This window comes from Aythya marila (assembly GCF_965140915.1).
Source record: "Aythya marila genome assembly, chromosome: Z".
Classification (NCBI taxonomy): Eukaryota; Metazoa; Chordata; class Aves; order Anseriformes; family Anatidae; genus Aythya; species Aythya marila.
In genome coordinates, this window is record NC_139080.1 from 22,540,935 (window position 1) to 22,556,612 (window position 15,678).

The 15,678-nt window shown below is 34.1% G+C and overlaps 1 protein-coding gene across 1 annotated transcript in view; it reads right to left on the reverse strand.

The window, feature by feature from the left end:
- Window positions 1-15,678, reverse strand: part of ADAMTS6 (ADAM metallopeptidase with thrombospondin type 1 motif 6) — a 154,813-nt gene that overhangs the window by 63,814 nt on the left and 75,321 nt on the right. Inside the window, exon 11 of the mRNA XM_082783231.1 lies at window positions 11,033-11,174. Within this exon, the coding sequence (XP_082639357.1) occupies window positions 11,033-11,174 (142 nt within the window). The remainder of the gene's footprint in view (window positions 1-11,032; window positions 11,175-15,678) is intronic.

The window sequence follows — 15,678 nt, forward strand, 5'->3', positions numbered from 1 at the left end:
TTCAGTTGTCCTTGGCTTAGACTATATATGCAGAATGGAATTAGAAATAATTTGTTTTTATGGTAACTGCCCTGCATGATAATCTTTGTTGTATTACTTTGAGATCTGTGTGAGACTTCACAACCTGCTTTCTATTAAATACTTTCTGTTTTAAAGTAGTTTTGAAAATTTGAAAGATAATTATTCAACTGTATGATAGGCATTATATTAAACGTCTGCTTGAAATCATACCCAAAAATAATTCTTGTATAGATTCTATGACTGAATCTTGGTACAAAGAAGAAAAAGGAAAAGACAGTATGAGCAAATTAAAGTTATTAGCTACCCCCCACACCCTTGCAAATTAAGTGTTTATCTGAGGAAATGAATGCGTATCTGGCATCTAGGCATCTTTTCTATGCACTTCAACTAGACAACTGTTATGTTATTCCCTAAGATTCGGCTTCTTGCATGAAACTTATGATGAATAGAAATGCTTCTTTCGAAATTCTACTGAATATAGAAATGGACTTACACATTATTACCTAGTAACTGCAGTAATTTCAACAGTACAAATTTCTACTGAATAATACAAAATTATTTACCAAGTTTAAAAACAGCTGGTGCCCATTCAGGACAGATATATGCTCTGTATTTAGTTTCACAATTGGTAGAAGCAAGCCATCTTTTTAATAATCTATAAAAAACATACCATCTTAGCATGGTCTGAAATGATGAGGAATAAGTACTGTTGATTTGTGGAGTTTCCACTCAACATTTAACAATTTGGCCTAAGCTATTTAGTTATATTAAATGATGTAACAATTCCTGTTTGGTGGGTGGCTCTATGAAAACTCAAGAGAATGGATACTTGTGAGTCTTTTTTAGGAGAAATACACAGGTAAATGGATACCTGCTAAAAAAAAGCAAGAACTACCTTACTTTCCAAATCAGAATTTATTTTTCATTAAAGAAATGAAAACAGTAGAAATATTTACTTACATAAATCTCTGAATAAAACACTTGCTTTTGCTACTCGGTAAGATTTTCAGATTAAGATATGCATCCACAGGTACATATGGTTTAAAAGATCAAATAGAACAGGGAAAGCACAGAAGATATCACAAAGACTTTTAAAAACTCTCTCATAAATTTTATAACTATGAGTTTATTTTTAAAATTCAACACTACATCAAAACCACATCTTCAATCAAGAATCTCAACTTCAATCCAGTATGGATTTCAAAGTGAAAACCTAAAACAAGTTCCTTTCAGACACAATATGAGGTGTTTCTGTCATACAACTGCCTTACTTACTTTCGTGCCTCATTTACTTGTTTGTCTGTTTCATGTATGACTTACATTGTCAGACTGTAAATAGAAGTGTCAGACAGTGATGATCCTAGTTAAGATCCTACATTTATTTTACATCAGATCAAATTCAAATGTTTAAATTAATATCTGTGTTACTTTTGCAAAGGTTGGACCAATGTTTGGAAAACCAAAAATTCAAGTGCGTTAGGAAATGAAGATTTCAACCAATCTAATACAGACAGAAGAAAAAGTAAAATCTCTGTAACACTCTGGATTTTGAACACATTTACATTTCAGAGTGATTTGAATCCAGAATTCTGGTTTGTGCTTCAGATTTTACTTGCAGAATTTCACTTCTGATATCCTTATACAAATGCACCATCTATATGTTAACACAGAAGGGGAGATTAAATAATTCAAACATGTATTTCATTGCCAGGCTAACATACTCACAAAGGACAGCATTTAACAATTTCTCCCAGACATTGTAATTCCAAGTAAATAATCAGCTGAACTGTATGAACTAATGGATACAGCTATTTTAGTTATTCGTCATTTACAGAATAATTTTAAGCAAGTTAGCTCATCACCCTACTCCATGACAAATGAGAAAAAAATATTTTCCTTCTTCCAAAATTGCTTTGGGAGATAAGATGAAAAAAACTATCAAAACTAGATACTATTACTGACATAGCCTGTTTGTCCTTCTTCAGACCTTAATTTTAGTACCAATTTTTCTCAGTAAACATCTGATGACAAAATGAAAGTAATCCTGTATAACACTATTAGTACTTAAGCTAAAACCTCTATTCAAATCAGAAAAGAGTTCTGTCCAAGGACAGACATACGATATCCCAAGATCAACAGAAAACTTATGGAAAACTACGCAAAATACAGACTACTTGTAAACTAATATAACACAATGTAACAATTTGTAGAAATATTCTATAATAAAAAAAAAAAAAAAAAGAAATTAAAGAATGTGTTTCTGTAATTTCTTCTAAAAGAAGTTTTATAATTTCTTTTAGGAGAAATTACTCGTTTATTTACCATTTATATACTGATGATTTAATTTCCCCTAGTGTATTTTGTTTAAAAGAAATAGTAGAATTTGAAGTATATCTTCTATCACCTCTTCTATAACTTATCATCTATTTGAAGTATATCTTCTATCTCTTCTATCTTGTATGTAAAATAACATTGTCATTTGAAAACAAGATAGCTAAACTAAAATAGCAAAATTCACCTGTGCTATTATTCTATTAAATGGAAGTGGAATTATGCCATCTATTACTATGGCTACGTCTTCTTTATTTTCAGGTGATTTCAGGCAGTTGAGAGAGATTCTTATTAAGGTGCACAAAGCTTTCTGTTCACCATACCAACCCTATACCTGGTACTACCTCAGTTTCATAATTATTCATTTGAATTATTTCCTTACTGTCCTATTCATAACATCTCTAAGCAGCTGTTTTTAATAAACCAGGCTGAAAAACGTATGAGAAACTGCCCTAACTGCCCTGGAAAAGTCAGGCTCAAAATCACTAGCAGAAAGTCTACTGCTTTTCCTCACACACTAACATGCACACATGCACACACACACACACACACAACACAACATAAGGTGACCCACTAATAGGTTAGCGTTTTCTTTGTTGGTGGACATAGGATGAGGTTAACATACCTTTTGTCAACATTAAATTTGTATGAATAATTTACTGAAGCTAAGAAAAAGAAGCATAATCTGAAAATTAATCAATGATCTCAAAGTCAGTCTTCAAGTGTGTGGATTTAATAACTATTAATTTATAAAGGAAACAAGGGAAAGTGTTTTAGAAGTCCAGGAAACATAAACTGAAGCTGAGGCCTTTCACAAGATCAAGACAAGATAGATGACAACCTGTAACGGTGTATCTTAGGGCTCCATGACTTCAGTTTGGAATTCGGATGCTTGTATTTGCAGTAAATTAAACAAAGCTGAACCCATCTAGAGAAAAAAAACAGCAAATCAAATTATCTTCCTTTTGCCTAAGTGTTATCAATGATGGAGCCTCTTTCTGTTGTGTCATGCAGAGTTACATATAGGCATTTCAAATTATGTAAAATCTAAGCAACCTATAATATATAATAAGAATAAATAGTAACAATACAGCACAATGAAAACTCAGTTGGATGAGTGAAGGTCAACTTGCTGTACTGCTCTGTTCTTAATATTTAACACTAATGAAAGCCTCCAACAAAAGTTAGCAGTTTGGCCCATAATGTTTTAAAAAAAAGATGGGAAATACATTCACAACGCATATTAAACTACGATAATTTGGGGGGTTTCAAATTCACAATGCATATTCAACTCAATAATCTAGGGTTTCATTTTTTTTCCATAAAGTTTAAAAACGCTAATCAGGATTTTATGTTATGTCAGCATGTTTCATCTATAATATGCTGCACCTCTTGATGAGCATTTGCTAAAATAGAGCATAAAAATAATTTGCTTGAATTGCAATTTACAATTCAGATCTGAAAAGCATCAGCCTAGAGTATCTCCGGCCTCACTGCTGAAATTCTGATGGCAACACACTTAAAACTAGAAGGTTGATTGAAATTATGGGCGAATTTTGTAATGTTCAACAAGTTTAGTTCAGATAAGCACCCAAAAGTTACCATTTTAGTGCTCTCCTACCAAATGCTCATTAAGTGGTGCAGCATGTTACGAATCAAAACATGCTGAAACAATGTGAAATAAAAGCTGTAACTTAAGTCATACATTTGCATTATGTAACCAGCATACATTCCTCAATATTGGGTGCTTATGTGAACCTTATGGAAACTACAGAAGCCTCACAAGTTCAGAGACCTCTAAGTAGCATCTTCCCTTTCAAACCCATGAAAACTATTCCATCTTTATCTAAACCACATTACAGAATCTGGAATCTTGTCATTGCTTCTGCTATCCACTGAAGCACTACTCCTGCTTTGATCACTGGCTTCTGCTTGTCATTTTTAAGCAGCTTTCATAAGATCCATGCATGCCTGTGCTACATCTGTGTCTCTTGTGATAGAGAGAAAAAGAAAAAAATGAAGACGAGGGGGAGAATAAGATAGAGGGTGTGGAGGCAAGACAGCCAAAGGAAAGAAGAAAGAGGGACTGCACAATGGTGATAGTACTCTGGGAACCTTTTTAAGAAACAAAAAAGATGTAAAACCACCATAGGATTCATAAAGAGGAAAAATTATGGGATTACCATTGGTTACACACATCACAATGTCAAAAAAAAAAAAAAAAAAAAAAAAAAAAAAGAGGGAACAAAATTCACTTTAAGAATAAAGCTGAAAGCTTTAAGAATAAAGCTGTTATTATATAAAAGCTGTTATTATATAAAGCTGTTATTCACTTTAAGAATAAAGCTGTTATTAATTACAGCACGATCCTCTAAGTCCTTACACAAGAAAAGCTCAAATTTTTTATCATGCTAAATGCAAAAGACCTCTACAACAGTGATGAGAGGTTTTGCACTTGGAAGACAAGACCTTATAAAATAAAGAATAATGGAGAAGTTGATAAAAAAAGACAAGAGTATTGCAGCAGGACTGTCAGTTCCTCTCTTCACCTACACTTATTTAAACAGAATCACAGAATGGCCAAGGTTGGAAGGGACCTCTGAAGATCATCTAGTCCAACCGCCCCGGTCTGAGCTGGATCATCTAGAGCACATTGTGCAGGATGGCATCCAGGTGGGTTTTGAGAATCTTCAGAGAAGGAGACTCCACAAGCTCTCTGGGCAACCTGTGCCAGTGCTCTGTGACCCTCACAGTACAGAAGTGCCCTCTCATATTCAGCCGGAACCTCCTGCACTTCAGTTTGTGCCCATTGCCTCTCCTCCTGTCACTGGGCACAACTGAAAAGAGACCAGCACCATCCTCTCAACACCCTCCCCTCAGATATTTATATACATTGATGAGATCTTCCCTCAGTCTTCTCTTTTCCAGATTAAACAGGCCCAGCTCTCTCAGCCTGTCCTCATATGACAGATGCTCTAGCTCCATGCCCATTGTGCTGGGCAGCCCAGAGCTGGTCACAGCACTCCAGGTGTGGCCTCACCAGGGCTGAGTAGAGGGGGAGGATCACCTCCCTTGACCTGTTGGCAACACTTTTCTGAATGCAGCCGAGGATCCTGTTGGCCTTCTTAGCCCCAAGGTCACAGTGCTGGCTCATGGTCAGCCTGCTGTACACCAGGACTCCCAGGTCCCTTTCTGCAGAGCTGTTCTCCAGCAGGTCAGCCCCCAGACTGTGCTGGTGCTTGGGGTTATTCCTCCCAAGGTTCAGGACCCTGCACTTGCCCATGCTGAACTTCATGAGGTGCCTCTTGGCCCAGTCCTCTAGCCTGTTAAGTTCCCTCTGAATGGCAGCACAGCCCTCTGGGGTATCTGCCAACCCTCTGAGCTTAGTGTCGTTAGCAAACTTGCTGAGGGTGCACTCCATTCCATCATCAAGGTTGTTGATGAATAAATTGAACAACACTGGACCCAGTACTGGTCCCTGGGGAACACCATTAGCTACAGGCCTCCAACTGGACTCTGCACCTCTAAGCACAACGCTTTAAGCTCTGTTGTCCAGCCAATTGCCAATCCATCTCACCATCCACTCATCTAGGCCACGCAAAACAGGAATTTGTGATGTAAATCAATATGACTGAACTACTTATGCATTGCTAACAAGCACATTGTATAAAGTGATTTAGCCATGGTATGAAGTCAAGGGGGGAAAAAGAGCACTTTTCAGTGAGTTAGCATTATGTACAAATTGAATTGAATGCACAATACTTGTCATAGCATCAATGGGTGAGGAAAGAGAAGGGACCTGGTAGTCTAGTGTAAAGATATACCAGTGGCTTCTCTGCCTTTGCTTTTTGGAAAAAGCACATAAATAAATAAATAAATAAATAAATAAATAAATAAATAAATAAATGAGTAAAATGGTTTTTACCTACCTACAAGAGCTCTAAGTCAAGCTAAATACCTCTTTATTTAAGTGGAGTAAATCATATCAGTGTTTCATGAAAACAGTGACAGTTTAATTCACTAACATTAAAATTTACAAGGGACAACTGTAATTTAGGCTAGAAGAAATACTGCAGAACTGCTCTGTATAGAAGTTTGTTTGCTTTCCTGCATTTGTCAGCTGACCAGAGAGGCAAGTTAGCTGTTTTGCTCATTCATAATACAGTTACACTATTCTGTCTCTGAACTGGCATGTAGGAAACTACAAAGCAGTGAAGGTATAGTGACTGCATATCCTTTATTTCTGTGGTACATACTTTCCAAGCAACTTTCTATTAATGGTCATTAGCTTTATGAACACTCTCCATAACTCATTAAAAATAAATCAAGGGGATCACTTGAAGCCAGAAGGAGGACTTTTAATTTTGAGAATGTATCCTCATTCTTCCTGTTTATAAGCAATAAGTTCATAGCTTGAACTTATCTGTCCTTCAAAACGCAGCAACAAAATGTGAATAAAAACTGGTACCTGAATTTTAAGTTACTTTAGTTGGGACACTAACTGGAGAATTTAATTGCAAACATAAGACCATGAAAAAGAAGAGAGCTGCATGTCATCAGCTAGAATATATAACCTGATGTCTTAAACTCCATTGTGAAATACAAATAGATTGGCCCTCCTGATCTGAGTGAAGCCATGTGCTCAAAGGAACGTAGCATTTGTCCTGTTACACCTCTACTCCAAACCAATGAAACCACTTAGACACCAATGAAGGTGAAAAAGCATAAAATGTAAAAAAAAAAAAAAAAAAAAAAAAAAAGAATTCTTAACAAGAATTGTTAGGCACTCTCTGAAATTCATGCTAGCAGCCAACAGCTTCACAGATCATAAAATACACCACAACAATATCAACCATATGCATAAAGTATTAACTGCAATTAAAATGTCTGAGGTTTTAGTCCCTGTCCTAAAAACATGGGGACCAGCTCTAAAGCAAAGCATTATTTTGAACCACAAAATCCGTAAATTACAGTCAGGCATATTCCAGGCATTATTTAAACTCACAAAACAGAAACTCAAAGTCAAGACTGGAATTCCTTCCTGAGTTAACCCAGAGACAGGCAACTCTTATTAGGCAGATGTTCAAAGGTGAGTAAGGTAAGGAGTCAACAAAAGATGTTCTCCTCACACTCACCTGAGTAAACAAATTGAGTAAGTTTCTGAACTATCAGGGGAACTGGAACACAAGCAGAGAAGAACTGAGCCATCTTGACAGTAATGAGAGAAAAATCCAGCTACGTGTTCTACAGAACAGGAACTGGTATTGTTCCTAACAACTGTCATAATTTCTGACTACGCTCTATCTAACAAGATACTTGAAAACATGCATGCCTGTAGAAAATGGTATGCATCAGCATTATATAGTGAAATTTCTACCACTACAATTTGTTTTACTCGAAGTCATAAGTTTAACACTCTATCTGAAATTGTAGCTTAAAAATGAAGTATTTTAAGTATCTTGTGAGATTGCCTCTTAGTTCTTTATTAAAAGTATTTATTTTTTCAATTAAATTATCTAAATTGTTCCTATATCATAGATTTGTGGAAAGTATAAAGAACACTAAAATATGTGACATTAGAAAAAATCACTGTCTATTTGCAAACAGTTAATCACTGATATGCTAAAACAGCACTTTGAATTCTTGCCACACAATGTGCTGAAGAACATAAGGAAATCAGACTAACAACTGCAATGCTTTTGCTGGAACAGTTTTGCTCATAAGTGACTAAAACAGATGGTTTCATTAGATCTAGTAATAACACTAATATCAGTATAACTACCTAAGAGCTGCCTTTAAAGGCAAAACTCCTTGTCAGTAAACACACACACACAGAAAGTCAGGGTCTTGCAGTCCCTTTAGCAGTGAGTTCTCATGGCTTAAACATTCAAATACCTCTCCAGGTATTAACTTCAAGTTCCTAAGTGAGAGAGAAAGCTTTAAGTACTTAAATATACAAAATTCTTGGCAGGATTAGGACCTAATTTACACCAAAAGTAACAAGCATTTGAAATACACATAGAGAGGGACTAGATGAGGAAATATGGGAGAACAAGTGATGAATACCGATGATCATCAAAGCTGATTGGTTGAAAGAGGTAATTTTTCTAGAGGTTTATAAGACATTAGGACAGAATTTCAAAGCAGAAAGACCATCACTATTTGCTAAGTCATGTTACAAACACCATCTTAACACTAGTATCAGAGTCCAAAGGAGACTTACATTTTTTTTTTTTGCTTTGACTTGAGAGTTCAATAGTTTCTCTTGTCATGTCTTGCCATCACAAATTAATAAAGAACATGAGCAAGAGAAAATGGCAAGAAATTTTCTCTGAGATTTCCCTTTGTTTTAGAATGTATTTATTTGTGGGTCGTTAAATCCCATACTGTACATCATGCTGTACCCCTTCCTTTTTTACCAGGCAGTTCAAATAGAGAGGATTGACTGCCAGACAGAAGTTAATACACGAATCAGATCCATTGTTAATTAGTGATTTTTATTATGTTTTTCAGTTCATGGTTGCACACTTGTTAGAATGAGATCAATGAACTATTTACAGCATTTTAGTGTAGACATCATATCAAACAGGAACACTCAGACTACTGTCTGTTTACTTTTGATAATGAAAGAGTAGAATATAATATTTAACTTAACTTTTCCTGGTATTTCAGTCTAGTTCCACTACTCAGTTCTACAAACCCATTCTTACAAGAAAAGTCTTTCTTCTGTATTTTCCATCTGCATTCCACTTACAAGGACTATTTCTTTCTCTCCAGTGTTATCACTTGAAATCTGTATGATCATCATGATGGCATTTCCAAAGTATTATGACCACGGCAGATGATATTTTTAAATGTAGACAATATTTTAAATTTATATAATTTCTTAGATTGGATATTATAAGACTTTTACAAAAACCTGTTATATAGATATGAAAAGTCTGAATCCTAGTACTAAAAATAGATTATTTTTTCTGAGACACTTACATCATGCTCACACTGATGGCATATAGTACACTGCATCAATTCAGTGGACTGGTGATACTACATGAACACTTAAATTCTTTTAACTATTACATCAATTAAGTTTCAACCTCTTTTTTGTAACTATGAAACAATCCCCTAAAAATATTTAAAACAAAAAAGAAAGCAGACTTTATATAGACAAGATTATCTACATCTTTAGTACCTTCGATTGTTGACATTTTAGAAACTGATTTAGAAACACGTGTACTGTGCAGAATGATCATCACAACAATGATTACTTAGTTTAACATAGTTTGAAAAAAATAATTTACATGTGAAAAAGTCAGGTTTTGCACATTATTAACTTTCCAGTTTAATTTAAAATGCAAAGTATCTCTAAAGAGCATTCTATAAATAATGGATTAAATACCATTATAAATAATGGATTAAATACCTGCAGATTTCTTAAAATAAATATTTATACCGATGTGTTAAAATAAATAGTGTGTGTGCTGAGAATTTGTAAGAAAAAAAAAGGGGGTTGGGGGGGAGACATGACTTAGATTTAGCAACAGGAAACAGGGCCCTTAGAGAACAGTGGTGGGAAGTAAGAACTTACAGAGGAACAATAAAGGCTAAAAGAGGTCTGATGAGGATCAGGAATAGAAGACCCAACAAGCTAATCAACCAACTACATATAGCTTTGAAAATCCTTTCCACAGTGCAACCTACCAAAGAGGCATCTCAAGAAAAATACTGTATTTATCACCCAAGGGATATTAAAAATAGACTTCCTTTATAACTAGCTTTAGAGAAGTGAACAGAGTAAATTTAGTGGTTACATTGTTTTATTTGAATAGTCTTATCATTAAAATGCTAATAAAACTCAGTATTTTTTAATCATTAGACGTGTTTTCAAGGTTTATTTTATTTAGAGTATTTAGTCAGCTGATTATTTGATGTCAGGCATAACGGAATGAATCCTTTTACTATGCATTTTGGGCTGCAAGATTTTCTTTAAATAATATTTTAAAATATATTGCATAATGTACTGAAATATTAAGTGTGCAGGCTTTTATTTTGACTGCAAATTTCTTTACCTTCAATACTGCACACTGGTATTTACAGCCAAATCTTTGCTAGCACTAAGCTATTCAGTGTTCTATTTAGCTACCTAGCTTCACGTTCCTCTGTTCCCATTACCAATTATTCTTCTTTTCAAAAAGAGATCTGAAGAATGTGAAAAACAACAAGCTCGTCATCAAAAAATAAAAGAAAAGGAAAGCAAAATACAAATACAAAAGTAACTTTTCAATTTAAAGCTACATTTTGAAGTTAAAGCCAACAAAACAGATTTCATGTTTCAAGATTCATACAGCATGAACCTGATCTCATTTAATAAGTGAAAATCATGTAGCACAGTTTAGAAGGAACAGGATCAAGTGTTCTGGGCTCTTTTCTCTCCTAACATTCAAGAATGCTTCTCCAGCTCATTGTTACCCACACATTTTGGTGTACAGTATGTGCAAATGACTCAAGCAAAAGATGCAGCATAAGGATTAAAATGTACCCTTTGCTTACATAGGATGGCACCAGACAGAATGCTGTCAGAAATGTGTAACCCACTAGTGCAACTAACTAAAAAATTATGCTATAAAGGAATATATACAAATGACTAAGAAGAACACTCAGCATAAGGATTAAGACTTCTTACCCCATATTTACATTGACGGGATGTTGCTCCATACTGGAAGCGACACTGTTCATCAGCATCATACACCTGACCTGGGGCCACAGCTGGATAAAGAAAGTCACGCTTGGGAGGCTCATTATCAAGGCAAGTACCACGGCCCGAACTGTTCAACATAAAGGACCAAAGGAATTAGGAATTCTACTGACTGTAAATCACAGTAATGATATCATGTATCTAGTTCTTACTTTTAACGTCTTTGGGTGTGAAACAAATATGATCGCAATAAACAAACAGTACGATGGTACACCCATGGTAAATATATATATATATTAAAGGGAATTAAGAGATCAAAATAATTTTTCATCATAATTATTAACAAAAATGCTTATTTTAGATCATGAAATAGATTTCTTATATTATCCTTTTTAAAAGTACAAGAATTACTGAGCCACACAAGACTGATTTTCATTTTTGTTTTAAGGTTCCTATTTGTTTTCATTAAATAATAGGTACATTTGGTCATAGAACAAAAATTAAACAAATTAAACAAATAAAATAAATAAAGGTTATAATTCTTAACAATCTTTCTGATCCTTCAAACAGCCAAGTACCTTAAAATATTACAGATAACGGCAGCTCAACCGGTTTATGCAAAAGTAAAACACACTAAAATTTCAACATGACTAAATGTTTATAAGATTAGGACCCTAACATGTATGCCTATTCCATGTGAGAGAACAAAACTGTTCCAGTGGTAAAAATTGTCTAGGATCTTAAAATTCACCTATACTTGTGTGAGTGACAAAATTCATATGGATCTAAAGATCTTTTCTATTGCATTAACAACATATAGTCTTCAGAATTTCAAGTTTTAACTAAGATCATCATCTTCCAAAACTTGAATATTCTTTTCCTTTATATTCACCATTCTGTGGGTGTTTTGTTTTGTTTTGTTTCAAAATATGCTCATATTTAACCATAATATTTCAGCGTAGTGGAACAGTAACAAATAAAGTCAAAGGCAGACAGAGTTCTTTTCTTTAGAAAACTTCATACTTTGCTAAATATAATTATTAAGTTTTATTTAGTCAGTGAGCATAGAAGAGGACAGATGCTTTTTTACTTTCATTTCACATGTGAATAAGTGAGGATTTTTAAAGAATTCTGGTGCCAACACTTTAAATTTTTTTCCGACATTCCTACAAATTTTGCCAGCACTGATGTTTTTTTTCCAAATCTTTTCCATGCACCTTGCCAAAGGAACATAATTTCAGAAGTGAATGTTCTACACTGTTTTTTGGAGATCTCCAATTTGCTGTATTTTTCACTTGCAGATAAAAAAAATAAAAAATTAACCATTTAGTTTGTGTTTTCATTCTAAACTTATTTGATTATTTTTTCAGAATACTAAAACTACCCCTTTGGAAAAACACAAACAAACAAGCACTGACCATTTCAGAAGAAAGCAAACAGCAACTAAGGCAATTATCAAGTAAATAAAGAAAAGATACAATTTTCAGTTACTAATCCCAATAAATTTAATCAGATTCACCTCCTTTTCCCCCCCCAGATCAAGGCATAACTCCTCCTATCCCAACAATGAGGACATAAGATGTTGAAATCTACCTTTAAAATATCAAACTTTTGATTTTAACGTAAAAAAATAATGTATTAGTCCCTTTACTCCAGTTTCAAGGATTGCAAGCATATACAATTTCTAATGGCAGAAGTTGAGAAACTATCCTACATTCTTTTGAATCTAAGCCATTTCAGTGTTGTATTCTCCGTGTATAAAGAGTACATGTTAATAATTCCAATACGGAAACAAATCAAATACAATTTGATCTTTCTGCATTGTCCAAACCAATGTGCAGACAGGAACTTTGCTTAAACAAGCAATGGGAAGTTTAACATTTGCTTGAGCTAGTATTACATATGACTGGAACATTTCCACAGATTCAGATAGTGCAGAGTTTGGTCTCTAAGGTATGATCCTGTAAACAAACAGGCAAGGATACAGCATTTATAAACCTCTCACTACCTTTGGTGATACTGTCCATAAGCATACAGATCCCTCCCTGCACAGTACTAGATTACAGATCTGAATCTTCAAATGCACTGAACTTGTACACTAAACTCTACAACTACTCTACAAGACACATAATGGCAGAAATAAATATTTAACACTTCTATGTAAGTCAAATCCTTGCAGAAATTTCAAAAATATGCCCAGTCTGCTCTGATGACAGCATTCTCACCATAATGAAATATGATTGTTGTAATAAAATGGCAAGAAAAAGACTAGTAAGTGGTTATGCACTTAGCTACATTACATCACCATCTCTCAAGATCTCCACAAATTTATTTCTCTTTTTCCTTCTGCTTCAGTACTATTATTTCTCTTAAAGTACTTGAACAGCACTGGCACATTACAAACTTAGTTTGGGAACCTGATACTGCATTGTGAATTGAAGTACATTGGAAAAAATACCATGCGTTACAGAACAGTCATGAAACCAGGACCTTCCCCATTGGAGGTGAAGGATCTCATCAAAGCAATGCAAACAATGAATGGAGACTGAGGATTAGCTAACATTTCCAGATAATTTCTACCAGACTTCGGTGTAACACTCTTGCATCTATGTCCTTGTTCTTCTGCCTATCTCTTTGCTCCACCGAGGCAAAACCTAGACACCTCAGGAAAAGATAGCACAAAATCTAGGGGAGTGAACCAAAATGGTCCAAGAAGAGTAACAGGACTTTTGAGGACTTTCCAAACAGAGATCAAGTAGTTACCACCTGGCCTAAGAAAAAGTCCTATGTATAGATGTAAAGGAAGATAATGGGAACGAAAAGAATGCCTAAATATTTTAATCTCTTCAATTATAGAAAATTTCTATTCACTGTCAGTTTTTGCTGTGTGATTTTATTCTATATTGGAAGCACATAAAAAAAATAAAAAACCCCAATGCAATATCCCAGCTAGAGCACTTACATTTTTGAAGAGTGGATAAATCTTTACTGTCTGCTATAGAAATAAGATGACCTCAACCTCAGCATACGTTCTATTAACTCCCTAAAATAATACTAATACTCAGGGACTTTCTCATTTTCCTAATTCTAGGTTAATTTAATGGGTTTAAATGGGAGATATTGGGACTAATTACAGCTGTATAATACTGAAGCCGGATGTCATTTTGTCACAGTGAACAGTATTCCAGTGTAGTGTGTCAAGAGATAGTTGTAAAATAATCTACAATGTAGTTAACAATTTGCTTTTTATTTCAGTATTTCAGGATAGAAAATTAATCTTGTTTCTGTTTGGAAGGGTAGCAAGGATAATAGAGCTTTCACTTAATGCTCATGATCTCCAACTTTCTATCACTGCTAATTGTTTGATCCATGTGAACCAGGAATTCAGTGTTGTAATCTTTACAGACCGAACAATGCAATAATGATGATCACTGTCTCTGCGCAGACATCACTTTTATATCCCCACACTACTTAAAGAAAAAATGCAAAAAACATTGCTGTAGACCATTCAGATTTTATGCTCATATTACAGTACTTATTCACAGATACCTCAGGAACATACACAGTACAACTAATTCCCTTCAAAGGCTACAGAAAGAAGTATCCAGAACACTGGTACAGAAAATGGATTTTGAATGTTACAGAATGAGCTTGCTCATAATAATAATGTGGAATTAATATAATGCAAGCTGCGATTAAAAAGCATACTTTAAATGCATTCTAAGTATTTTTAATTATTTTATAGCTAAAAATCATATAGACAAATATATGGATAGTATACATAAGATTTTAATTAAGTTACAAATTTTTCCATAAATATATGGAAAATAATAATAGTAAAATTAATGAACTGTAAACACAGAGCATTTTATATATATATAACTTTTAAAACATGAATTATTTACATGCCTGCATATAACATTTGGCTCCTTTCAAAATACTTCATTCACATTTATTACATACTTTTCCTGAGTATAACCTGGTTTTTAAAGAGTACCAGGACATACACTTTTGTACAGGCTACAAAAGTTGCTTAACCTGACATTAATGAATAAACTCTACAAACTGCTCAACAGTCTATAGATAATAACATAAATATTTGCAGAATGAGGACATAAGTAATGGTGGTATGATTCAGAGTGGTATGTTTAAAATTAAAACGAACCAGAATAGGATCACTAAATGCAAACATTCTTGAACTTTAGGGAAAATCAGATATTGATGTGGATTTACCACACTCTCTCATGATACATTCTGTTTCCTTCCAACCTTTTATGCAAGTATATCTCTATGTCTGATTAGCTATTTCACATCAAAGACACTTTAATTTGCACAATGCTCATTTTTTCTTTAGTTTGATAGTAGACAATTCACTATTTCTTTAATGCATACTTTTCTCCAGAATACATTCCAAAGTGAACATATTCTGAATAATTATCCAGCACCCATATTAGGAAAAATCTACCAGTCTATCTATCAAAATCATCTTCCTATCAAAATCTACTGGCAACCTGTCATTGAGAGTTTGGGAGAGAGATAAAATATGGGGCCAATTTGTTCTACATTTATTTTATCATATATTCTACAAAACAGTTAGTACATTGCTGATTCTGCCCTTTACAACTTATTTAAAA